The 26160-nt window shown below is 40.5% G+C and overlaps 1 protein-coding gene across 2 annotated transcripts in view; it reads right to left on the reverse strand.

The window, feature by feature from the left end:
• LOC127637116 (neuroligin-2-like) overlaps nt 1-26160 on the reverse strand; it is a 113754-nt gene that overhangs the window by 54691 nt on the left and 32903 nt on the right. Inside the window, exon 2 of one of the 2 annotated variants that reach the window (XM_052118029.1) lies at nt 7788-8488. The exons of the other annotated variant lie outside the window; for it this stretch is intronic. Within the exon in view, the coding sequence (XP_051973989.1) occupies nt 7788-8274 (487 nt within the window). The 5' untranslated portion in view covers nt 8275-8488. The remainder of the gene's footprint in view (nt 1-7787; nt 8489-26160) is intronic. 2 annotated transcript variants of the gene reach the window in all.

Raw genomic sequence — 26160 nt, forward strand, 5'->3', positions numbered from 1 at the left:
GCACTGGGAAGCTCGGAAGGCGGGGCACTGGGAAGCTCGGAAGGGCACTGGAAGCTCGAAGGGCACTGGGAAGCTCGGAAGGCGGGCACTGGGAAGCTCGAAGGCGGGCACTGGGAAGCTCGAGGGACAGCTCGAAGGCGCACTGGCGCTGGCCTTTGGACGGTCGTGGCTACTGGCGCTAGCTCTTGGACGGTCGTGGCTATTGGCACTTGGACGGTCGAGGCTACAGGCGCTGGCTCAGGGACGGTCGAGGCTACAGGCGCTGGCTCAGGGATGGTCGAGGCTACAGGCGCTGGCTCAGGGACGGTCGAGGCTACAGGCGCTGGCTGGGTTACCGTGGTATGCGCCGGCTTGGGTTCGCTGGGTGCTGAGGGCAGAGCCAAGAGGGGTTTAGGGCACGGGGCTGCGGCAGGCGGAGGCTGGAGAGCAGAGACCTTTCCCCTTCTCCTCTTCCTCCGCGAAGAGGCTGGGACGCTGTTCCTGGTCAGCGTGGCTTCAGGTTCGCTGGCCGTGGCTGGCAAGGGCTCCGGCTCGCTGACGGTGACATGCGTGGGCTCTGGCTCGCAGACCGGGGCAGGCGTGGGCGCAGGCTCGCTCACCGTGACATGCATAGGCTCTGGCTCGCTCACCGTGACATGCGTGGGCTCTGGCTCGCAGACCGGGGCAGGCGTGGGCTCTGGCTCGCAGACCGGGGCAGGCGTAACAGGGAGAGCCTGGGACGGCTGAAGAGTCTCCACAGTAGGTGGGGAGGTAGGGTCCTTCCCAGCATGGCCCACAGTGAACGGGGAGCCGCACAACAATAAGGTCAACTCCAGGAAGTCGCGGAGAGTCCAGCCGCGTGATGCCAGCGGCAGCCGCTCCTTCATCCAGCCACTCAGGTTTTCCCTGAAGAAGACCACAAGGGAGGTGTCCGGGAAGTCCGCAACAGCCGCAAGACCAAGGAAGTCACGGACGTGGGCCTCAATCGGACGGTCCTCTTGCCTCAGGCAGAGCAGGTGGTATCTGGCACGTAAGACCGCTGGATCCATGGTGGTCTGTTGTTCTGTCACGAATGTAAGGCAATGAAGGCAGACGAAGGTTGAGGATCCAAATGCAGCTTACTTTATTGTTCACAAAAACACAAAGGAAAACCCTCAGTGGGGAAATAAACCTAAATAGAGAACTCGGGCAGGGAACACAGACCCAGGGTAACAGCATTCACAAACATTCAACGACAGACAAGGACTGAACCAAAAACCAGGATATAAATACAAAAACATGGGACAAAGGGGCCAATGAACAAACAGAACACAAACTAGATGACAAGGTGATTAACAGAAACCAAAGGCAAATTAACAAGGGCAGGTGAAAACAATGACAGGGAACACGAACGCTAACAAGGAGACTATGGAGTTAAACAAGGGACAAAAGTGAAAACTAAGGAGTGCAAAAGTGACAAAAATGGCAAACAATAGGGCAACAGTGAAATAGGGTTGTGCCGATGGACGATATCATCGTCCATCGTGATGGCTGACCAACATCACGATGTAGAGCCACCATCGTGATGCCACGCCCCCTTTTGCGAGTCTTGCTAGTGTGACTCACTAATCCTAGTCTCTTCTATAGTTAACCTAAAAACTTTGCAGGGATTGCTCTGTAAATTAAATTGAAAATATAGCTAATGCATATATGCTATTTTAAATACTGTAGTTTATGCCAGAGACGTGACGTGTTAGTCTGTGAAAATACCGTGTCAGGCAGGCTACACAAATATTGATCTTGACATTGTTAGCTTCTTGTCTTTTTTTTACATGTCTTACACTGTACATTAGATTAAAATATTTTATTTTAAGCCTTTATTAATTAATTATTAGTAGTTGTAGTGTCTCAGAACATCTTGCTCATTGTCACATAGCTCTTGTATACACTGAAGCGGCAGTTTAAGATAAACCCAGACCAGCGAACGTCAAATAACTTTTGTCTGGTTAATATTTTTAAAGAAAAATTTCCTTGGCCATAAATCCATAATGTCAAATCAAATGAAAGAAACAAGGTGAATATGAATAACACACATTTATTAAAACATAGAACAACAACAAATAAAGAACAGGAAAACGGGAACAACACTCAGACTGAAACTCGGCATTAACATTTCACTTATAATTAGCAGCACATTAAATTCAGCACAGGCTACAAAATAAATTATGTTATTGAAATATTGTAAAGTGGTCATATGAACTACACAAATGAACGTTTAAAAAATAATATGCAAAATCGAATAGCTCCGCAACGGATGGCGAAAAATGCGTAAAGAAGTCTACTATCTTTCACCATAGACCATGTTTAAACCGCTGTGCTGATGGAGTACTGGTAGCACATATGCACAGATATTTCCGTGCTAATCTTGCAATGAACGGAAACATTTTGTCGTCCTCTTCCCCATCAATGGCCATTTCCTGCAGGTACATGGTCATTTCTGCCTCGACCTTTTGCTCATCAGTAAGCGTGGCTGTGGCTGCTCTCTTCGCAAGAAGGCTGCCCAAAGACGGCTTTTTTTCTTAGGCGCAATATATTAAAAAGCCCGGATGAGTAGGCTACTAATTAGTTGGGCTAGTAAAATAACGAAATTATAGTTTTTCAGTAGAAAAAAATATCTATGTAAAGAGATATATTAAAATAAAAAGTGCTTAAAAGTGCACAACTCTTCTTAAGTGGAAGAAATATTTTTCCCCCTTACGTGCAACCTATTGGAAAGCGCGGATGAGTCAGTTGGGATAGTAAAATAACGAAATTAGAGTTTTTAAGTGGAAAATAGTATTTATGTAAAGAGATATATTAAAATAAAAAGTGCACAACCCTTCTTAAGTGAAAGCTAAAAAAAAATGCTTCACGTGTCGTGCAACCTACTGATAAAGCGCCGACGAGTCATTAGTTGGGTTAGTAAAATAACGAAATTATAATTTGTCATATAATTTTTGAAAATTATATGAAATTATATACCGTGTCGTGTCGTGCAACCTACTGATAAAGCGCCGACGAGTCATTAGTTGGGTTAGTAAAATAACGAAATTATAATTTGTCATATAATTTTGAAAATTATATGAAATTATATACCACCCCACCCCGCCGACGATATCATCGTCCATCGCGATGTTTTACTGTCAACATCGTCAACTGCCAATTTAGGGGACATCGCCCAACCCTACAGTGAAACAAGACAAGGTATACATAACAGTAATTAATTATTTGTATTATTACTATTATTATTATTTGTAACATCTGATATAGTTCAGAATATGCAATTATATTCCTAGTTATGGAGTGGTGGTGGCGTAGTGGACTAAAGCACATCACTGGTAATCTGAAGGTCGCTGGTTCGATCCCCACAGCCACCACCATTGTGTCCTTGAGCAAGACACTTAATCCAGGTTGCTCCGGGGGGATTGTCCCTGTAATAAGTGCACTGTAAGTCGCTTTGGATAAAAGCGCCTGCCAAATGCATAAATGTAAATGTAGTTATACATATTGTGGCATAAAATATAAGTTGATGTTGGCATCAATCTTGAGAATTTGATTTAATGAATAAAATAAATAAATAAATACAAATCTCTCATAAAGGTAAAAAAATACCCTTGAGAATCAATTCCAGGGGCAAATATAGCCCATTAATACAAAAGTTAATTACTGACACTGATATACAGTATACTGTATATATATATATATATCCTGGTTAATATATTCCCCTGGATGGGAATCACTGTTTTAGACCACATTCATAAATACACAGCAAGAGTCACAGATAATAGGCAGTGTAAAATATGCTGAGATAGGCTGAGATGGTCTAAGATAATTTACAGTGCTCACATAAAACAAAACTGTTTTCAGACCACTGACACAGACCCAGACCAGTTTACACCTGGTATTAAGATGCATCTCAGGTGATCCGATTACATGTGGTCAGGTGACACATTGCCACCACATTGGCTGGCAGATGAGCAAAATTGCCTGCCACTGTGCAAAAGTACCCGCATTTGGCGGGTGTTAATTTCATACCCTGGTAAAGGGTTAAAGAAGCACATTTTGCAGGCTTTATCTTTAACAGATTTACGGGTAGATGCAGGTTTGTCATATTACTGAAGTACTTTAGTTTTGCAGGATTTACATTACACGTGAGTCATGTCTAACTCTCGACTGCCGGGTTACTGATGCAGCTGAAAGAGCATCAGAAAGGAAAATGTGAAGGATGATAGGAGAGGTAACGTGTCCAAGTAAAATCAGCTACTTACTGGGGTACCTCAGGGCTCAATCCTTGGACAACGTCCCTTCTCTATTTACACAACATCACTAGGACCCATTATTCAAGCACATGGGTTCTCTTAGCACTGCAACGTTGATGACACACAGTTCTACTTGTCTTTCCAGCCTAATGACCCCATGGTGACGGCTCGAATCTCAGCCTGTTTGGCAGACATCTCGGCCTGGATGAAGGATCATCCCCTGCAACTCAACCTAGCGAAAATGTAGCTCCTCATCTTTCCAGCCAAAGATGTTGAGCACAACATCTCTGTTCATCTGGGTTCATCTACTATAACACCTTCCAGAACAGTCAGAAATCTAAGGGTAATCATTGAAAAACAACTCAATTTCACAGGTAAAATCTCAAAGACAGCACAATCATGTAGATTTACACTGTACAACATCAGAAAAATAAGACCCTTCCTCTCTAAACATGCCACACATCTCCTTTTTCAGTCACTTGCCATAACTAGACTGGATTACTGCAATGCTCTAATTGTAGGCCTTCCTGCATACACAATTAAGCCTCTGCAAATGATCCAGAATGCAGCAGCATGTCTGGTCTTCAAGGAACCGAAGAGAGAGAACGTTACACCACTCCTTTACACTAGCTGTCGACTGCTGCATGTATCAAGTTCAAGCCTCTGATGCTGGCATACAGAACAGTCACTGGATCTGCTCCAGCATAAAATCATTCTTGCAAAGCTACGTTCCCGCCAGAAGCATGCGGTCAGCTAATGAGTGGCACCTTGTTTTATCAACACAAAGAGGCACAAAATCATTTTCCCAGACTTTTGGCTTCATTGTTCTTTCCAACTCCATCCTTGAAGCAGACTCACTCACTGAAGACTTGTCTTCAAAAACAACTAAAGGCATACAGTATCTTTTCCATGAGCACTGCGCATTCACAACATTAAAACCACCTGGCTAATATTGTGTAGCTCCCCCCCGTGCAAAATAAGGAGACACGTGGAAGTTGTGCTTTCAAAGGGAGATCAGCTCTTTACTCCCAAAAGTGATAACAGATACAGCAATGCTACACAACATGTGCGGTACAACACAACATGTGTTGCGGATGAGAGTGCCCTTAGGTGTCAGAGAGGAATTGGATACGAGGATGAGGAGCCAATATACTGTATGTACAATTTTCATAAACAGCAGCAAGTTATTGACTTTTTCCTTCTCTCTCTGATTGTAAGTTTTACAGTTCTCTGCAACAATCATCCCACCACTTTGTTTTTTATTTAACTTTCATTTGTTTGCTTGCTAATTTATCTGTTCGTTCAATATTATTATTATTATTGTTATAATTATTATTATTATTATTAGCCTTTTTGGTTAAAAATATTATTAAAATAAAATTTATTTATACTGATATTAAATGAGAATAAAGTGTAGCTAAATTTTATCCAGTGTAATTTCACATTTGTCCTGCAGGTGTCTGCATAAGTCTGTGTGCTTAAGATGTTCTTAACGCTTTAGGAGTACTCCAGAGCACTCATTAAACTATGAGTATTTTCAAGTACTACTTAAATTAAGATGCTTTTGGGAAATGGGCCCATAGACTAAGATGAATTGTAAGATGTATTCTATGATCTACTTAAGCTTACGATGGTTTTATGAAACGAGGCCCAGAGCGATTATTTTGAGTTACCGTAGACTTCGTCAGTTAGAACCAGTCTAGCCATTCTCTGTTGATGTCTCTAATCATGTCCTTCGGATGAGAATTTAAACTGAGGTCCTGACTTTCTGTGGTCATTAAGTATCCCAGGACACTTCTCGAAAAGAGTAGGGGTGTAACCTTGGTGTCCTGGACAAATTCCAGACTGGCAATTCTCTGTTGACCTCTCTCATCATGTCCTTCGGATGAGACTTTAAACCGAGGTCATATCATTCTGTGGTCATTAAAAATCCCAGGATACTTCTCGAAAAGAGTAGGGGTGTAACCTTGGTGTCCTGGCCAAATTCACCCCATTGGCCCTTATCAGTCATGGCTTCCTAATAATCTGCTCAATCTATAGTTTTTGTTTTTGGCACCATGCGGAGTAAATTCTAGAGACTGTTGTGCATGAAAAACCCAGGAGATCAGCAGTTACAGAAATACTCAAACCAGCCAGTCTGGCATCATCTGTGGACAGAAATGCCTTGATAATGAAAGAAGTCAACAGAGAATGGCCAGACTGGTTCAAACTGACAAGTCTACGTTAACTCAAATTCCCACTCTGTACAATTGTGGTGAGAAGAATAACATCTCAGTATGCTATTCTGAGATGTGGGTTGATGCCGTTTTGGTGGTACGAGGGGGACCTACACAAAATTAAGCAGGTGGTCTTAATGTTGTGGCATATATATATATATATATATAATGCAAAAACTTTTAATACTACTGTCTCCTTAAGATGAAGGTTTACACATGAACTGAATTATCTAACTCCAATCTATAGCAATTACTGAATATACTGTATATCTACAAATTAAGGAAGATATATTTATTATTTCACTATAATGGACAAACATGTTAACACACTCAGCGTACACAGAGTAGTTATAAAGCAAAAGTGCTATTAGTATTAGACCTCCTGTGTATATGGTTTTATCGTTAAAGAGCTTTCATCTCTGGAACAAACACACTCGCACACATTGCCTGCCACATTCCCCCGAATATGACAACCCATTCTAAGAGCTGGCACAGTAAGACATTACCCAGCAGTCTCCACACAACCCATTTACAAACTGCAGTGAGGCCCATTTATCAGTGACTTTTGCACATGCTCAGATTGTTGCCCATGCATTTTTATAACAATCACAGTCTGGAGCATGTTAAATATCTCATACATTTGCAGGAGTTCTTACTCTCTTTAGCTCTTTAAAACAACTGTTTAGTATGCACTAATGCATATAATCTAAGTCAACCCTGCATGTGATCAGGAGCAACAGATTGTGTTGTAAAAAAAAGTGAAGGATCCCCAGGCTAACTGGAGAACAGGTTAAATTAAAAGGGTCTATTTTGGAGGTGTAATGGTTGCAGAATCCTTTCACTTAAGCTCTATTAAATCTCTCTCTCACATTTCTACAGTAAGCCTTGGAGAAGGACAGAGTCACACAAGATGGATACAGGTGATTAGTTTCCAATCACTCACCAGAAACAGATGGTAGCTCAGCTCAGGATGGTGAGCATGCCAATGTGTGTTTGTGAGTAAAGAAAATATATTTGAGACTTTCCCTGCTGAAAGTCCAGTATTGCTGGTCACCAGTATATCTTGTGTAGTGAGTCAGACTTCCTTTTTCAAGCAGCTTCCCTAGAAAGATCATGCTGGTTGTGCAGCATTTTTTTTGCAGGTAAAAAGAACAGTTATACTAGTACACCATCTAGACCAGCACCAAATCATCCTGAACTAGCATGGACATTCATGCTGGTCATTTTAGCAGGGTTTCAATTGAGCAAGAATGAATGTGAATGAACATAAAGGCATCAAGATGAATGCATGTTTCTATTTCTGTGCAAAACTTACCATCCTCTGTGGGAACATAGACGTTGAGGTAAAGGCAGTCTTCACTCTGGTTTTGTACATATGCTGCAGCTGCATCCAGGTTGTCAGTGAACCATACAGGGAGCATGATCTCTGGCAGCACACCTTGGATGTTTTGGGGGCAAACGGGTGCAAACTGGGTAGCATTACGGATCTCCTGCCAGGAGCCTGGTGCCTCCGGGGGCTGGAATCGCCTTTCGCCCACTGGCGGAGTGGCGTAAGGGACGCCCAAGTACTGCTCCACTGGGCCCAAAATCTCATTGTTCAGCTCTTTGCGAACGCCCCGGAGCTTACCGTAGCCTGTGGTGACCATTGGGTGCTTTGCAGCGATGAGGTCTGCCCGCTGGCATGATGAGAGCGCCAAACGCAGCGCCAAGCCCAGCAGCCACACAAGGCAAGTGTCAGATATGCGGCGTGGGCAGGAAGGGGCCAAATCCCGCCTTGATCGTGCCACACCCACCGATGACATGCTTCGGATGCGGTAAATGCTGCCCCAGCAATGAGTGACAGATATGAAACAGACGAGGGGGAAAGAGTGTCTAGGCCACACAGAAGTTGGAGTATAGTAAGGAAATGTGAGGGATCTGCAGAGGAGATGGCGTGTTGGTCCTCACTGAATGTTGAGGACCTTCATGCTGATGTTACGGTAACATGCGTTCTATTGCGATCTGCTCATTAGTTCCCTGCAGAGAGATAGAGAGAGAGAGAAAGACATTAACTGCTGACAGCAAAACATGCACAGCAACACTATTAAACACAATAAATGGTAATTACAGTATTGCCTCAGGTTTAAACATCATATCACCCACCAACATGTGAAACATGAATCTAATTAAATAGCATTTGTTCCACTGTGCATAATCTTTCTCTTAATGTTTGTTTAATATATTGGGAGTAAATATGTATTCCCTCTACTCCTGAGGTCTTGAGGTATTCTCTAAGGCGCATAATTACAGATGCATATCTGGACCATTGTTTGTTCTCTCCAGCATGCTGTCACATCAAGAGAGGTGTGCCACAGTGACACGCGTTCGCGCTTGGACACCAGGAGGTGTGAAATACTGAGTGTTCTGCTTAATTGACTCCCTCGGAGGAGATGACAGCACTAAGTGTGTTCATTTTAAGTTCCTCCCAATGCACTGTTGCTCTCAATTCTTGGTTCCTGCCTCCCCTCCATTCCACTTGACATAGCTGTGCTAGTTTCAATCTTGCTAGAGTAGATGTGGGCATTTGGGCATAATAACTGTCTGCCTCTGACAGTCTATGACACAATCACCCCTCGCCCACTCTACGCTGAACTAAAGACATACAGCTACAGGCAGGAATTAACCACATGACATAATGATCTACGAAAAAACACTCAAGTGAAAGACTAGCGTTTTCCGCCATTTTGGCGCAAAGACACATTATGAATGGGGAATGGCTGTACAGAGACAGGCGAATGTATAATTGACTTTATTATGAGACACATTTTGTGATTAATTCCACAATCAAGCAGAGAGATGGGAATCAGTAATTCAGGAGTGATGACGTCTTTGGGATTGGCCCCGGGATCTACTGATAGAATTACAAATATATGCAAATATACAGTGAACAGCACGTTTTTGTGCTTAAATATGAATGCATGCTAGAGGCATCGTAATGAATAGTATGTCAAATCAGAATCTAAACATAGACACTCCATGCAGTATGCAACTGCAGTAAAATGCAGGCAAATTACTTCACAGTGAAAGAGATTGAATGTATTTATGCTCATACTAATTTAAAGGGGTCATATAATGGTACATGCACTTTTTCAAGTTGAGTGTACTGAAATGTGTGTTGGCTGTGTCTGTACACAACCATCCTATTATGATAAAAATCCATCCAGTGTTTTTGTTTTAATCTCCTTATATATTTTCCCCTGCCTCAAATCGAGCCGTTCGACCGTGTGACGTCACACGGTCGGACGCCCCTCCCAGGATTGTTGATTGACAGCAGTGTTTCAACACAGACCCGCCCTCGCTCGTGAGCGAGCTGTCAATCATAGTCCGTCATCATTGTTGATACACTGGAGCAGAATGGTGCCTAAGCGATTGTGGTGTTCTGTTCTTCGGTGTAATAACGAACACAGCAGTCATTTTGATGTTCCTAAATCTGAACCGCTGAAGACGCAGTGGCTGAGTTTTGTTTATGATGGGAATATTCCCCACGAGCAACGTCAATGCGTTCATGTTTGCGCGAATCATTTTTCACCAGACTGCTTTATAAACGAGGGTCAGTATAAAGCTAGTTTTGCTAAGAAGCTGCTGCTCTTTGCAAATTGCTTGCACGCTTCACAATGAATGTGGCTAATGTTTACACTCGGTATATTACGGCATGTTTTCCATAACGTTACGACGTTCTCAATATCATTCATAATCCCACGTTTATAATGAACAACGCGTTATGGTTATTGTGTTATTAAAAACTGTGTACGGAGGGGCGGAGTGACCAAAGCTCATTATCATTTAAAGTCATATGCACTGAAACGGCGTGCTGAAAGCAGAGCTGTTTTTGAGCAGGTAGAATTAGTGTTTTCTTAAAATACTAATGAGAATTTTTAATGAAAGTATATTACAAAGTTTTCATTTAGACCCTAAAGATTCATATTAACTTGTACAAAAATGGCATTATATGACCCCTTTAAATAATGAGTACGCCCATGCAGAATCTGCACAGTTATTTTTTTAAATTTTCTGCAATGTTTGTGGGGAGAAATTTGACGAATGATGTGTCATGAACATAAATATAGTAAAAAGTATTATTAAAAAAAACGATAGCTTAAAGCCACTATAAAATAACTATAAACCCACACCTGTAAGCACACATTTTATCCACAGATTTCCTGACAAACCACTAGGCGCCACCATGATAATTCTGATTGCTGCTGGACTGTTTTCTGGTTCTAGTCTTCATAAGAGGCAATGTAAAAATGACTGAAACGAGCATTCCGGATTGAGGACAAAAACCATTGTGCAGTTGTTGGCTGTCATTAACTCATAGTTAATGTTATATTTAACTAACTTTGGGCCATAGCTTCATGCCATTTATCCACTCCTTAAACTTTCATGGGTGAGGCACTGTCAAAAGACATTCATTGTGACTGTAATGTATCATAACTATGGAGCCACATGCTTTTTTTTCTTTCTTTTTAAATTGTTTTTATTTTGACAAATGTAATATGCTAAAAAATTACATTATTCGTTAAGAACAAATGCCGATTTGAGTGAAAACACTGGAGAAAAATGTGGATATTAATGCAGCAAACTCTTATAGCTAGGATAGTTATCTATATTACTTGGTGGAAGAATTGTTCTTTCTGACTACTTTAAATGATAAATATAACTGTTTATTGAACATTGGTGTCTTCTAATGTTTCTTATTGCCATTGCTGTCATTTTAGAAAAACAATATTCCACTCAAGGCTTCGAATCATGCCTAAGAAGTTGCCAAAGTTCAAGTTTGGTGAACTCTAAACCGTGAATTCATACGATGAGAGGACGTGTGACCAAAGACCGAAACGTCACACGGACTCTTGGCTCAATACAAAGTATACATATTTTAAAGCAGTGTGTTTTATTGTTGCAGGAAAGTGAGTAGACAATATATTACATTTTTTTTTATATAATATTATTTGTTACTTGTGATGTATTATTTACTTACCCCAGAAGTCCTCCCGTGTGACATCATATCCTGGTTCGCTTTGTTGTACGAACAAATTTGTGTGCTCAAAGCCTAGTGTGAACGCCCCTTAACACATCTACCATTAATACAACATAAACCGGCATAAACACTGGTTAAAAGGGCGGAACCTTTGTTATGTGTCCATCCGGAGTCATTACACTATTGCAAAGACCATAAATACACACAACAGATGTGTCAGTGATCAAATGATGTAGAAAAGACCTCTTGATGCTATTTGTTGAACAAAATAAGCCTGGATGTGACGTTTGACAGAAATAAAGCATTTTTCAACCTCTGTAAAGCACATTTTACCACAGAAACACGGCAAGTCTTAACTATCATCAAAATGCAGAATTATATGTTTTTGTCTGCAAGCGCTTTTCATGTGGAGTTCAAAGCGGTGCTGATGCCCTGATGGCAATCAAGAACACAGCTTCACTATTGCTGTAACAAAGCGTAGAGCCATAGTCTAATGGCAGATTGTGGAGGATAAGAGTTTAAGCGATATAATGCCCATTGCAATGAATATGCAACCTATGTGGGTATTCTTTCAATTAGACAAACTCTCACCTAGATTTTTGGAAATGATTAATGGTACTTGAATTGGTGCTATTTCATTGCATTTCTATCTTTATACTGTGGAAGGCTTTGTTAATTGGAAAATGTTAATTAAGCATTATATTGCTACATATTGTTTTATTCTTTCTTAAGAAGGAAATAAGTATTTTTGGAATCAAATTTCAGCTCTTTCAAAATGCCATTAATTGCAATTAACTATTTCAAATGCCATTAATTGCAATTAACTATGAAAAATTATGTGTCTAATTGCAATTAAACTTATTAATAGACTGAAAGCACTATTCTTATTGCACACTTGTAGCATGGAGCACTGAAAAGTAACTAAAAGGGTTACAAAGTAACTACAAAACCAAAAAAATTCCTTGTATGCATAAAAAACTTACTTGGCAATAAACCTTTTTCTGATTCTGATTCTGATTACTCGTGGTAAAATCTCTGTAACGCACAGACTAGAGTGCCGTATTAATTTAATCAGAGCTGACAGTACTACCTTCTTATTAGAAGCTGAATGCATGATCTAATTTTAACAAAAGATTTTGATCAATGAACATTGATTTGATCAATGAATGATGTGTGATCGAATTCTATGAAAATCTGTGGAATTCTGCAGGCACGTGTTGCAATAGGGTAAAAACAAGTCAAATCAATGTTCATTGATCGATATATTTGGTTACTATTAGATCTTTGGTTAATATTAGATCATGCTTTCAGCTTCCAATAAGAATATAGTACTATCATCTCTGATTAAAGTAATACGCCACTGGAGTCTGTGTGTTACAGTGATTTTACCACGAGTAAGGGGTTTTAGTAGTGCTTTCAGTCTATTAAAAATTTTAGTCGCAATGAATCAAATAATTTTTCAGCGCAATTACTAGCTGCATGTTTTTCAAAGAGATGGAGAGTCAGAAGGAGTTTTAAGGAAATATTTTTTTTTTGACTGCCATCAGACAAAAGTCATGAAAACTTAGAAAAGATGTAGGCAGACTTCTCAAGAACAGATGTGTGTGGGATTTTTGAGTGTTGTGAGAGTAGTCTGGACACCATGAGGGCTGTAAAACTGCTTTAAAGTGACAATTGGAGTCCCACATGCAATGATCAGGATCTACATTGACAAAATCAAGAAGGAAGCAATTCCCGCCTCACAGGACCTGAACAAAATGCTGTGTTCTGCTGATCAAAGCCTGGAGACTTTATAGAGAAGTAAATGTATGCTAAAGTAAATGTGTGCACAGCTACCAAGAACACACAGGCAATATGAACAGCTGAGGATATGCTATGTACATTTGCACAACCAAAACAGAAATCATCTCAGTGAATCATCTGGTCAGCATCCTCACAGGAGATGAAAGATTCTACAAAGAAATCAGGAGTTGAGAGCAAAGACAGATTCATCTAGTGTCTGCTGCTCCTCATGCACTCTGCATTTCCATGGTAACACAAGCTAAAGCACAGCTAATCAACCTACCAGCGCCAGATCAGGACAAAAAACAAAAACAAAACAAAAACACCTGGAGTAGAAAATCACTTACTGCAGGAGAACATGACTAAGTAAAAGGTACAGAAACAAGCAAAAACATCTCGGTTACTGTCGTAACCTCCGTTCCCTGATGGAGATAATGAGATATTGTGTCGATGTAGTGACACTAGTGGTCTCTCTTGAGAGCCTCAGATAACTCTTATCTTTGAGGAAAGGCCAATGAGAATTGGCGAACATAATTTGCATGCCACTCCCCCGGACATACGGGTATAAAAGGAGGGCACTGTGTATCTGTTCAGACTGGTTTTAGCTGAGGAGCTTTTCAGCGGCTAGTACAGTGTTGTGGCAAGAGGGACAAAATGCCTGGTTCCCTTCATTAGGGAATGGAGGTTATGACAGTAACCGAGACGTTCCCCTTCTGTCATTCACTCGACATTGTGTTGATGTAGTGACACTAGGGGTCCCTATCTAAAAATACCAAAATACTGAAGCTTGTTATGTCGACTGCTTATGCAGGTGCAACCAAGCTGCTGCATGCAAAAATAGCAGGTGCATCAGACTGTAGGTAACCTTCCCCAAGGCCCCAAAACACGTCATATAGTTGACCTGACTGCACACCTCTGTGGGTCTTCAGATCAGGAAGAACACCAATTTGCAAATAAGCGCCACTTTAGGGCATAAAGCTTCCTCGTAGAGGGAGCTCTGGCTTGAGTGATCCGTGTCTAAGATGACTGGTGGTAGACCGCTTAGATCTTCCGTATCCCGTTCAAGGGCCAGACGTGGACGTTCCAGAAGTCTGGACATGGATGCCAAAGGGTGCCCCGTACCTGAGAAAGAAGGTCCTTCCTCAGGGGAATCTGCCAGGGTGGTGCTGTCACGAGGAATTTGAGATCCGAGAACCAAGTCTGAGTGGGCCAGTAAGGGGCCACAAGAGTGACATGTTCCTCGTACTTCCTGACCTTTCACAGGACTTGAGCAAGTCGGTTCACAGGGGGAAATGTGTACTTGCGCAGCCCCCGGGGCCAGCTCGTCCTAGCCGAGGCGGGCTTCCATCAGCGTGTACCAGAGCGGGCAGTGAGTTGATTCTCGGGAGGAAAACAGGTCTACCTGTGCTCTGCTGAAACGACCCCAAATCAGCTGGACCACCTGAGGGTGGAGTCTCCACTCTCTACTAAGCATTACATGCCATGAAATCACATACGCTGTGGTGTTGAGGTTGCCCGGGACATGAGTGGTGCTCAGCGACCTCAGCTGCTGCTGACTCCAAAGGAGGAGATGTGACATGCGATGAGAGCGAACGCTACAAAGAGTGGATCAACACATGCTAGCCGGGGATTAGTGGCATGAATCAGCACAACTCTAGGTAGTTGATGTGCCAACCCAGCCGCGGCCCTATTCAGGAGCCAGCGGCTGCGTGTCCATTGCACACAGCGCCCCAGCCCGACTGGGAGGCGTCTGTAGTAACTACGACACATCTGAACACCTGCTGTAGGGGGACTCTTGCCTGTAGAAAACAGGGGTCTGTCCAAGGGGTCTGAATAAGTGACAGCAGGAAGGGGTGAGCGTCCCACGGTATGTGCTGTGGCGCAATGCCCAACTCAGACTCGAGTCTGAAGCCCGTGCTGAAACCCTAGTGGCGCAACAGTCTCTGAGGATGCTATATGCCCAAGGAGCCTCTGAAATTGTTTCAGTGGAACCGTTGTTCCCAGTCTGAATGTACTCGGGCAGTTCAGCACCGACTGTGTGCGCTAACTTTTGAGGCATCCTGTCATTGAGACAGAGTCTAACTCCATGCCAAGAAAAGAAATGTTCTGAACCGGGGAGAACTATTCCCAGTTGACCCAAAGCCCTAAACGGCTGAGGTGCCTGAGCACCAGGTCCCTGTGAGCACAGAGCAAATGTTGAGAATGTGCTAGGCTTAGCCAGTCATCAAGGTAGCTGAGTATGCAAATGCCCACTTCCCTTAACGTGTCAAAAGCTGCCTCTGTGACTTTTGTGAAGATGCGAGGGGACAGGGACAGACCGAATGGGAGGGCTGTGAGTGGCACCCCGAACCCAGGAACCAGTCATCTACCAGTGGCCCGGGCAAGCATAGCAGACAGACTGGGCCACCAAGACACTATCTGATGCAGTGGCGAATCTGTCATCCAGCTCAGGGATCCAGACATAAGACTGGCCGTAAGGCGAGCTTGTCTCATCTCGGGACCAGACAGGGGCAGGTGAGCCTGCTATGGAATGGGTGGTCCACGGAGATTTACCCGGCAACCGTGCCCGTTAAATTCCCAAAATCGCCTCCAGCACCAGCCCTATACCCGAGGGTAGAAGACACAATGCAGGGGCGGATAGAGTGGCTTTCGCCTAGAAGAAGGAAAGCCACGACCACAACGTTGCCATGGTCATGTTCTCGCAGTGAGAACATGAACCATCCACAAACACTGCCTCGTTGTGATCTCTGGCCACACACGTGAGGCAGCGCCCGTGGCCGTTAGAAGCAGAGAGGTAACGACCGCATCCAGGAATGACACAAAATGGAAGGGCATCTTGAGAAAGATGCGTCTTTAAAAAGACGTTCAATGTCAATGTGTGTACTCTTTTAGATGGGAACTGACAGTTGCTACAACACTGGGTGTAAACACCAGAAAAGAGACAGTTGACATGTTTGCTTCATTCCCACGACTCTAGGGTTGGGAATAAAGAACCAGCTGAGTTCCTTTTTTTTTTAAATACAGGAAACAAATGGTTTTCATAAAAAAGAAAAAAACATTCCATCAATTGTTCTTGAATTTGTGTATTCTATGCAAATGTTTAAGGAACAACATATTAATTTAGTCTGACAGTGTTTCCTGCATCACTATTCGGCAGCAGCATTGCGACTCAAAATTTCTAAAAGAATGGTTAACTGGAATCATTAAGTGGAACAGGAATCAAAACAAGAATCGTTAATTTCCTTCTGACTCCCTCAACAAACCAAAATACAAAGCTCACAACCACATGTTCCCATTAATAACTCTGAATCTTAGATGAAAGATTGCAATACAGAAGACACATTCAAGTCTTATATTGTCGGATTTAGGATCAAAGACATCTAAGACTTGTCATGCATGATTGCAGCTCAACACACTGAAAGATAAAGTGAAGGGCTTACAGATGTGGTTAAGTGCAGAAAAACAAGCATTTCAAATCAAGAATCCCAATGTCACTGACGCTGCCTGATCTCATGAAACTTACGTGACAATGGCAAAAAAAATTAAAACCAAAATGATGTGCTTCATTACACTGCAGTTTCCCTGTGAAATGCCCAGCGGGGGCACCAAAAGATATAGAAATTATTTTGTAATCAGATGAGGTTTTTAACAGTCCCACTAGGATTTCTCGACACTTTTTTTTTGTGGCCCAAAATGACTGAATTTGCTGCGGTTTTTCTAAAATTTTGCGGTATATTTTTGTGCTGTTTTACAGTGAAAACTCACAAATCATCATTATATACCTCTGTAATTGGGTTAATTACATTGTAAATGAAATATGCTGTAAAAAAATAAAACTGAATTACACACAAAAATACCATACATTTAGGTGAAACCTATGGGTGTTGTAAGACCGTTAATTATTTCTGTATTACAATTTTCTGCCTCAGACAATGCAAGAAATGGACATGCAATAAATCTGTAAACTAAAAAGAAAAATGAGGATTCAATAATTGGTCCTGTTGCTGAATCTGATAAACTGTACATATACAAACGAATACAATTAGAGTTCATATATTTTAGCATTTATATTCAAATATAAATTTCCCAAATGTTTCAAAATGTTTTTGTCATATTTTGAAATATATGTTGCATATATGTATATGTTTGTCCTTATTTTTTTTTTGGTAAAAAACATTTATGAACATTTAATATTAGCATATAAGCATATTGCTATTTTCAGATTCATAGCCTACTGTATTAAGCACTTCAAATTGATGCAATGGCAGCTGTGCCTTTGAATATGTTGCGACTGCGTCAAGCTTTTCAAACATGTATTTTGCCACTGTCAAACATGAAGGAAAGCAATGGGATTCCCTCAGATTTACGTTTTTTTGTGGAAAATTTGCGGAAATAAAAAAAATGGCAAGCTGCCGCAAATAATGTGGAGATTGGCTGAATTTGCAAGAATTCTTGTGATCGCAAGATCATAAAATCCCGGAGGGACTAATATAAGGTGAATTATAGATGAGTTTAAATGAGTAAAAAGCACTTTCCTAACCTAGAACTTTAGCCTAAACCTAACTAATGTTGTCCTGAAAGATAAATGAGAGGTGAACAAAACAGACATCCTTACCCTAAACCACCATCTAACGATAACCGATAGCGTTTTAAAATGTAGAAGCAAAATGAAAAGCACATTTTCTGAAGCATCCACATAATTTCGTGTCGCTTCTATAACACTTTTGTCTCACGTGTCAACTTTCGTGCTTTACTGGTCTTGAACCGCAGCCCACCGAGTTCTAAGTCCAACACATCAAGTGAGCGCTACTGTGGAAGTTAATCACGCTTGAGTAAGTGTTTAATTGTAGGTGTGTCTGTCATAGAATTATTACAATGTTTAATTTTTTTAAATGATGCCTTAAAGTCTTTTGATATCATAACATGGCAGTGTACGAGTAACAGAGCAAAAATCTATGTTTATAAAATCATAATCAGCCGTGGTAATTGTGAGTTTTGTGAAAGTGAATAAACGTGAAAAATAGGTTTTGCAAATATGTGGTTATAGTAATGTTTATTCTTTGAGACGAGATTGCACTGATGGCACTTAAAACCTTAAATGCAAATGCAAGATGAAGTATGCAAGAAGTCATTTAGAAGGCACTTTTATACAAGCGACTTGCTGTCCATTATTCAGTTGAATCAACACTATGAGCAATTTCATCTTTGGAGATTGCTGTATTGAGGATTGCTAGTCAAATTCCAAATTGACTGCAGTATATAACTGTGTTAGGATGGGGATCACAAGCTCCATTGTCTGTACTGCCATTGGTGGTTGCCACATCACATTGCTGCTTTTATGCATAAATTTAAACTGCTCAACAATGTCACATCAACGGTCCCCCACAGGGGCGTCGGACTGGGGGGGTAAAGGGTACCGAGTACCCAGGGCCCGAGGCAGGGGGGGCCCCTTAGAAGTCAGTTTTCTATACATACATATTTGGTACGGGGGCCCAGCAAGATGGTTTGTACCCAGGGCCCAAAATTTGGTGCTACGCCCCTGGTCCCCCATGTCACCTCAAATTCCTAGCTCTCATTGAAAAGGAATTACTTTTTGTCACTTTTTAGCTGCAAATTGCTGTCATTGACATTACATGTGCATCTTATTTTAGTCTGTCCATGCAAAGAACGGCTAGCCCAAAACATTCTCGACGCAAGTACAGGAATACAGACGCTTCTACCAAAGCAAGCAAATTTTTTTGTCTTACGTTATGAAATATAACACTGCGTTACGAAAATGGAAGACCACAATTCATAACAAGACATTGCATTCTCAACGTTGCCGCAAAATGCTGACAGTATACAGCATTGTGAACTGTCTGAATATTCAGCCCATTTTCACTTTGAAGTCAAATATTGTAATGGCGGCGATGCAGTTTGAATATATAATATTACAGTTAAAGTCAATATATTTATAGCAACTTACCTGAATATTAATACATCTAGATTTATGGCACAACATTTTGAAGGTAACTCAATCACCCACTTGAGTACTGGGGTTTGTTACTGCAACAGTAACACAAGAATGCACATTAGCATGCATAGCCGGACCATGCGTTAACAACGAACTGACCAAGAGCTCGGGTATGCATTTGCGTTCTTGTATAAAGTACATTTCTGGCCTTAGTGTCAATAACAGTAAGAAGCTTTTGAGCTCCATCAATGGTTCTTTGAGAGAAAGCAACAGTGTCAGCTGACCAATTAAAAGAAGGTGAGCAATTCAGCATGGCACTCCAGTGCTTAATTGGCATGTTTGCCTTACTAACATATCTAAAAATGTGGCACAAAAGCTCTCTTTAAATGTTTGCTAAACTTTGCTAAACAAATGAAACCAAAATTAGAAGTAGTGTACTGAAATCCTATCTTCCCCCTTCAATATCTCTGGATGAGTGTACATAGCAAAGATTGGTGGGAGAGAGTTATCCTTCAGGACGTGGAATGGAATACACAGATTTGGGTTGGAAATCCAATTTTAGAATAACAGTATTTATGTTATGTGATTTCATGCAAGAAAACATTGCCCCTGCAGAAAATACAGAAGGTGAGCCACCGCACATACCCTTACAAATGTGTTGCAATTGCTTTATTAAGTTGCACTGAGTATCGTGTCATTTCAAAACAATTTAGTAGATTTAATGGTTCACATGGCAATATATTTCAAGGGTAAGTTCACCCAAAAATGTAAATGCTCTCATCATTTACTCACCCTCATGCCATCCCAGATGTGTATGACTTTCTTTCTTCTGCAGTAAACACACACACACACACACACACATGTTGTGTTTCCATGTTTTATGGGGACTTTCCATAGACAAAATGGTTTTTATACTGTACAAACTTTATATTCTATCCCCTAAACCTAACCCTACCCCTAAACCTAACCCTCACAGAAAACTTTCTGCATTTTTACATTTTCAAAAAACATAATTTAGTATGATTTATAAGCTGATTTCCTCATGGGGACCGACAAAATGTCCCCACAAGGTCAAAAATTTCGGGTTTTACTATCCTTATGGGGACATTTGGTCCCCACAAAGTGATAAATACACGCTCACACACACACACACACACACACACACACACACACACACACACACACACACACACACACACACACACACACACACACACACACACATTCCAGTGGTTAAATCCATATTTTTTAAAAGCAATATGATGGGTGTGGGTGAGAAATAGATCAATATTTAAGTCTCCACTTTCACTTTCCCTTACACATTCTTTTTTTGTTTTTGGCAATTCACATTCTTCGTGCATATCACCACCTACTTGGCAGGGAAATGTGTGGATTACTTTTATGCTGCCTGTATGTGCTTTTGGAGCTCTTTGTTTATGTCCAGCAGAAGAAAGAACACCATACACATCTGGGATGGCATGACAGTGAGTAAATGATGACAGAATTTAAATTTTTGGGTGAACTATGTCGAACATATTATTTACAAAAAATGACAGACACCAAAAATATTGCACATTATAGTGGATAGGGGGAAATTTCAGACTCAGCGCTAGTAGATTAAGAGTAACTGTAGGCTGTAGAATAAACTTGTAAAAACTGACCAAACTGTAGAACAGGGATCACAAGATGTAAAAATGTCAAATAAATAAAATGAAAGGTGAAATATGTATCTTTTTATCTCCGTCAAAGTTTGAAGACTTGCTAAAACACAGAAAACACACAGAGACAGAGAACCAGAATAAAACCAGAGTGAACATTGGCATCACATTTACAAGGTGTTTTTACAAGGTGAATTTTTGGGGTTTGATGGAAACGTCAAACTTGACAAGTTGCATCTCGACAGGTAGGCAACACTAAAGGTATTGCCACACAAGTTAGCTCATTAGTGTCGTTACTTTCATTACTGAAAACATACTTCATTTTTGTAAATCTGTTTGGTACCACTAGTTACATACTAAAAATAAATTACATACTTCACCTTTAATTAATAAAATATAATAAGAATTAAAAAAATTACATTTATTACTGTTTCTTTTTAAATGGTTTATCTAGGTTTATACTGCAAATGTAATACAAAGTAAATATTCAACATTTGAATGGACATTTCATACATAAAATATAAAATCTTTATAGTACAAACATTATCTAATCGCTTTCCTTTAGTACAATTAGGACTGCCAATTGATAAAATGCTTTAATATATATATATATATATTATCAGGTAATACAAATGCATTAGTTAAAGGTACAGTATGTAAGATTCAGAAACCCTTGTTATTAATGACACCTGTGGCCTTTAAGTGAACTGCAGCCAGCTACCTGTTCTCGTGCTCGTGCACACACTCCATGGTGACATGAGTGAGCATCCAAAACAATGCCGTAACATACAAAGGGAATGAACGTGATTCACCACATACATCTAAATGCTTACCGAACTATACCAGACAGTTTACTGTTGCACTGCAGTTATGTTACATTATTGTATGTTTTGTATGTCATATGTTGTACTATTAATAAGAAACCAGCATATTTGCTTACATTTATCCTGTACACCTGACTTTTAGTATAAAGAGAAGATTGTTGAAATTATTTGAAAGTTACGAATCAAGGTAGCTTGCAATTCGACAGAGTTAGCAGGCAAGATCAAGTTAGCTTAAATTACACAGATCAATCCTATGGCACTATATTTCACATGCTTTGCTGTTATGTAAGATTACCTGTCCAATAAGAAGAACGGTCTCTTTAAGAAAAAAAATGCCCTACCAATGTTCACTCTAGTTTTCGATCGACCACGATGCCAGATGGGATTCAGTAAATACATTTTTCTTTTTGTTTGGCTTACTTGGAGTTTGTGAGCCGGCTGTTTGCTGGATTCCATCTCTAAGATAACATTACCTAGTGTTGCACACTATCTGTTGTCGGTGTTAAATAGCGGAAGAGAAGCTATTACTGAGGCAAGGCTCTCAGAACCGACCCACTCCCTTCACATGAAAATCAGTCTACAGGCTTTAATAGGCAACTTAGGCAGTCCGGGAAGGGGTCGTTTTTTAAGTTGCGTTACAAGCTGTTCACACATTGGCAAGGTGAATATTACATGAAAATTGGTACATATTGCACATTTAAGCATTAATAAGACAATACAAAAAGTGGTTTTAGAATGCAATGTATTGTTTATTTGCATATTATTGAACAAATAAGCCAATCATTGGGCTACAGTTCACAGAAATCCATTTTGCAATTGAATTTGTCAATCAGTCTGAGATTTATTATAAGGACTTGTCAAAGTCGCTCTATCAAGCTGTGTTTTGAATGCAAGAACATGCCCTCATATTGTGGTCTCTGCTGAAGGGTTGGTTTGTTCTCTGTATTAGCTGTGCGTCGCTGTGGAGAAAACAGGTGGTACATCAAGCTTGAATTGCTCAGGAATCTTCCTTATTACGATCCGGGGTCATGATTAATTGGACACTGAATTAATGCGTTAAATCGAAAGCCCCAATTACAATGTAAAACCAAATGATTTAATTTAGCAAATAACACAGACTTACTGCTTTTCTCTCACAGAATAAATTGTTCTTCATAAAGAACATGAAAATATATAGCTGTCTTTATTTTTTAGGAAGGCGGGACCACTTTTGTGGGTCCTTTGCATCAAAAAGTTTGAAAACCCCTTCATTAGAAAAGTTGGTTATCTATAATGTTGTGTGGCATTTGTAGCATTAGGAATATTTTCCTATTTTGCAAAAATATCCTAACACATCAACATAAAACAATTAAGGCCAAAAGATTCACCCTCTGCTGGTGGGGCTGCAATTGAATCATAAATATGCTGTCTTGGTTGACCCCCACCATCAAACAAACACACGTACAACCTACCGAGGTGCTGTTGCATCACTGCCAGCGCGTGGTAATAAATCAAGAGCATGTGAAGACAGCAAAAAAAGACAGCATGCTCTCTCAGCTCCCCAGGTACAAGGTTTCCGAGCTCATCAGGATCAGGTCGTTGTTATGATATATGCTGTGTAAGCTAGTAAAAATGTCTCCCGGTCATGTGATCAGGATCTATGACAAGACAAAACACACTCTTCAGATCTTAAATGGTACATCAATTTGTGCAAATGGGAAGTTGACATGTCATGTCAAAAAGTGACAGCAGTTTCCTGCAGGCTGACATGCTATATACTCTATCCATGATGTTATAAGGTGTTATGGGTGGTTGCCAGGGGTTTATTTTTTAGTTGATTACGTAATCTGAGTAGTTCTAAATAATTGCTAGGGTGTTCTGAGTTGTTGCTATGGCATTGAAAAGTGATTACTAGGTGGTTGTGTACTGGATTAAGTCAAAAGAGCCCCTAGATAAGATGGTCCCTAGATAAGACTCGGGTCTCTCTTTCAATGTAAGTCTGTATGTCTCCACCAAGTGAAAATCATAAGTATGATCGATTCGAAAAGTAATTGCACACCTCTCCTCAGCAATCGCATAATTTCATTCATCATTCATGTCCCTAGTGCAAACATTTTGGGACATATTATGCATCCAAATGGAATACTTTGGGTTAGGAGTTTGTTCAAATCACTAACCCAAAGGGTAAAGAAATAGATGACTGAAAATGATAGATAATAGTCTCTAAAATGATTCACTTTACGTGACTTCTTTCTGTTGTCCTGATGTCAACTACACAACTATTTTTAGAGTGAAGTGAGATGTGATACAACATCAGAAGAAAGTTAAGGTGAAGATTTTTTGGATTACTGCAAAGAATATAGACTCAAACTCTCAAAAATGAGAGGCCCATAATTGGCTACTTAGCCATCCTTCGATATCATCTAAATGTGAAAAGCTCAGTTCTGATGTTTCTTTTCTTTTTCCGCAGGCTCGCCAAATGGCATAGACAAAAGCACTCTTGATCGATTGGCTAAGACAGGCACATATTTCATTTCCTGTAAGGACACAAGAGAGCTTCCTAATGCTGTGGGGGCCATATGCAATCGGTGAACCCAAACACAGTTACACAAACACTGTTTCTCTTTATTGATAAGACTCAATATGGTCAGTTCATAAATCACTCACAGAAAATTTCTTTGCATATGCAGTATGTGCGTATTTGTGTGTGTGAAACTGAGAAGCCCACACAAGGCCTTTGTTGATTAGTTGCGTGTGGGATAGGTTAGGCCCTTAGGGGCATCAGTAAGTCTGTGAGTAAAGCAATGTATGCCCCTCTCGTGCTTCTTGTTGACAGATGCCTTGCTAGTTTGATGTAGAATTGTGTGTGTGTGCATTTGGAGGAAAAATAGTCCTACTGGATCTGCCAATAAAGCACTCACGGGTAGAAGGGCATGCAAAGGGGCACTAATTGAGATCTGCATTGAAATAACACACCACTTACTCTCCTTATATTGAGTCACTGTTAAGCCTAATTCATTCAATGGAGGAATCTGAACTTTTCCTCCTGAAAGAACTAAAGCACCCTAAGCAAACAAAGTCTGTGTTTATACTATGCGTGATGTTGTTTAGTTCTGCAAGAAAAAGAAAGAAAGAACGTCACGTCCAAACCACACCGCGTTTTACGTAAAATTGGACTTGTCGATTTCTCATAGGTCAAAAATGTCAGAGATGTTCACGAACAGTAGAACAATTGGCAAACAATCATCTAAGTAGAACAAAAATGTAAGTGCACTTCATTATAACTTTTATGCAAAAAAAAACAAGCCTGTTTGCTCTGTAAGTATAAATAGCCTTTTCTGCTCTGGTTCGTAATGATTGTTCATGATTTATTCAGCTGCTAAAAAGTCCTGCTAAAACCAATTTGGATTTCAAGGCTGGTTTATGGTTAGGTGCTGGTCTAGCAGGCCATAAACATGATATTCACCATTAAACCAGGTCTTTTCAGCAGGACAGCAGCCAGTTTTGGGCTCGGATCCATTTTGAGTTCAGCAGATTCAGGAGAATAATGCAACTCTTAAGGTGAGTTCAATAAAAAACTGCAAGGGCACATACAGATGAATTTGAATTGCAAGCAGAATTTTAGCATTCGCTCAGTCGATATGAAAGAAACCCTGAATCATCTCAAAGGGCAACGTCACGAATCCAAGGCAATGAGAGATTCATCCATCTCTATCCAAAACAATTCTTCTCTTAATACTCTTCTCTTATCATAAAGCAAATTTTAGTGGTGCTTGTTAAGACAAGAATTGGTATTACTATTGTTACTATTGTACAAATCCCTAACCTGTAGTATTATTTTAGTGAATAACCTGTTACTTGTCCCACAATTTTTGAGTTAAAGACATGAATGATTCAATCATATGGATTAAATCATGCAGCTTGTAGAAGAAAGGTGTGCTATTGCTTTTCAAAGTGATTGAACTTTTGCCTTGCAGACAATAAATTGGCAGAGAAATCTCATCAGTTTATATTGAAAGAGGGACCCAAGCCATATCTCGAGAACAGAATATCCTAAAGACTTTGGGGGTGAGCTCTTTTGACTTAGGATCCAGTGAGCAACCACTCTAGCAACCACATAAAACACCATAGCAACTGCACAGAAGCACACTAAAAATCATAATACTTCATCAACCACATAGCAACACCCTAACCACCACTTACAGCAGGGTGGCAGCAAATTATCTATGGGCAAACACCACTCACATTTTCTTCAGAATCTAATTATTTATATGATGTACTTTTTTATAGTGCAATCAACATTTCCATTTAAATAGCCATTATTTTATGAAGCAGTTTCCTGTAGGGCTGTGTTCAAAATATCTATACAACGATACATCGTAATGCCCTCTGTGCTGATGTGTCCGCATTGATATCATGCAGCAGCAGCACTATGAAATTTGCGCAACACAAGTTAGTTTTCAATCACCTGAGCA

This window comes from Xyrauchen texanus, chromosome 44 (genome assembly GCF_025860055.1).
Source record: "Xyrauchen texanus isolate HMW12.3.18 chromosome 44, RBS_HiC_50CHRs, whole genome shotgun sequence".
Lineage (NCBI taxonomy): Eukaryota > Metazoa > Chordata > Actinopteri > Cypriniformes > Catostomidae > Xyrauchen > Xyrauchen texanus.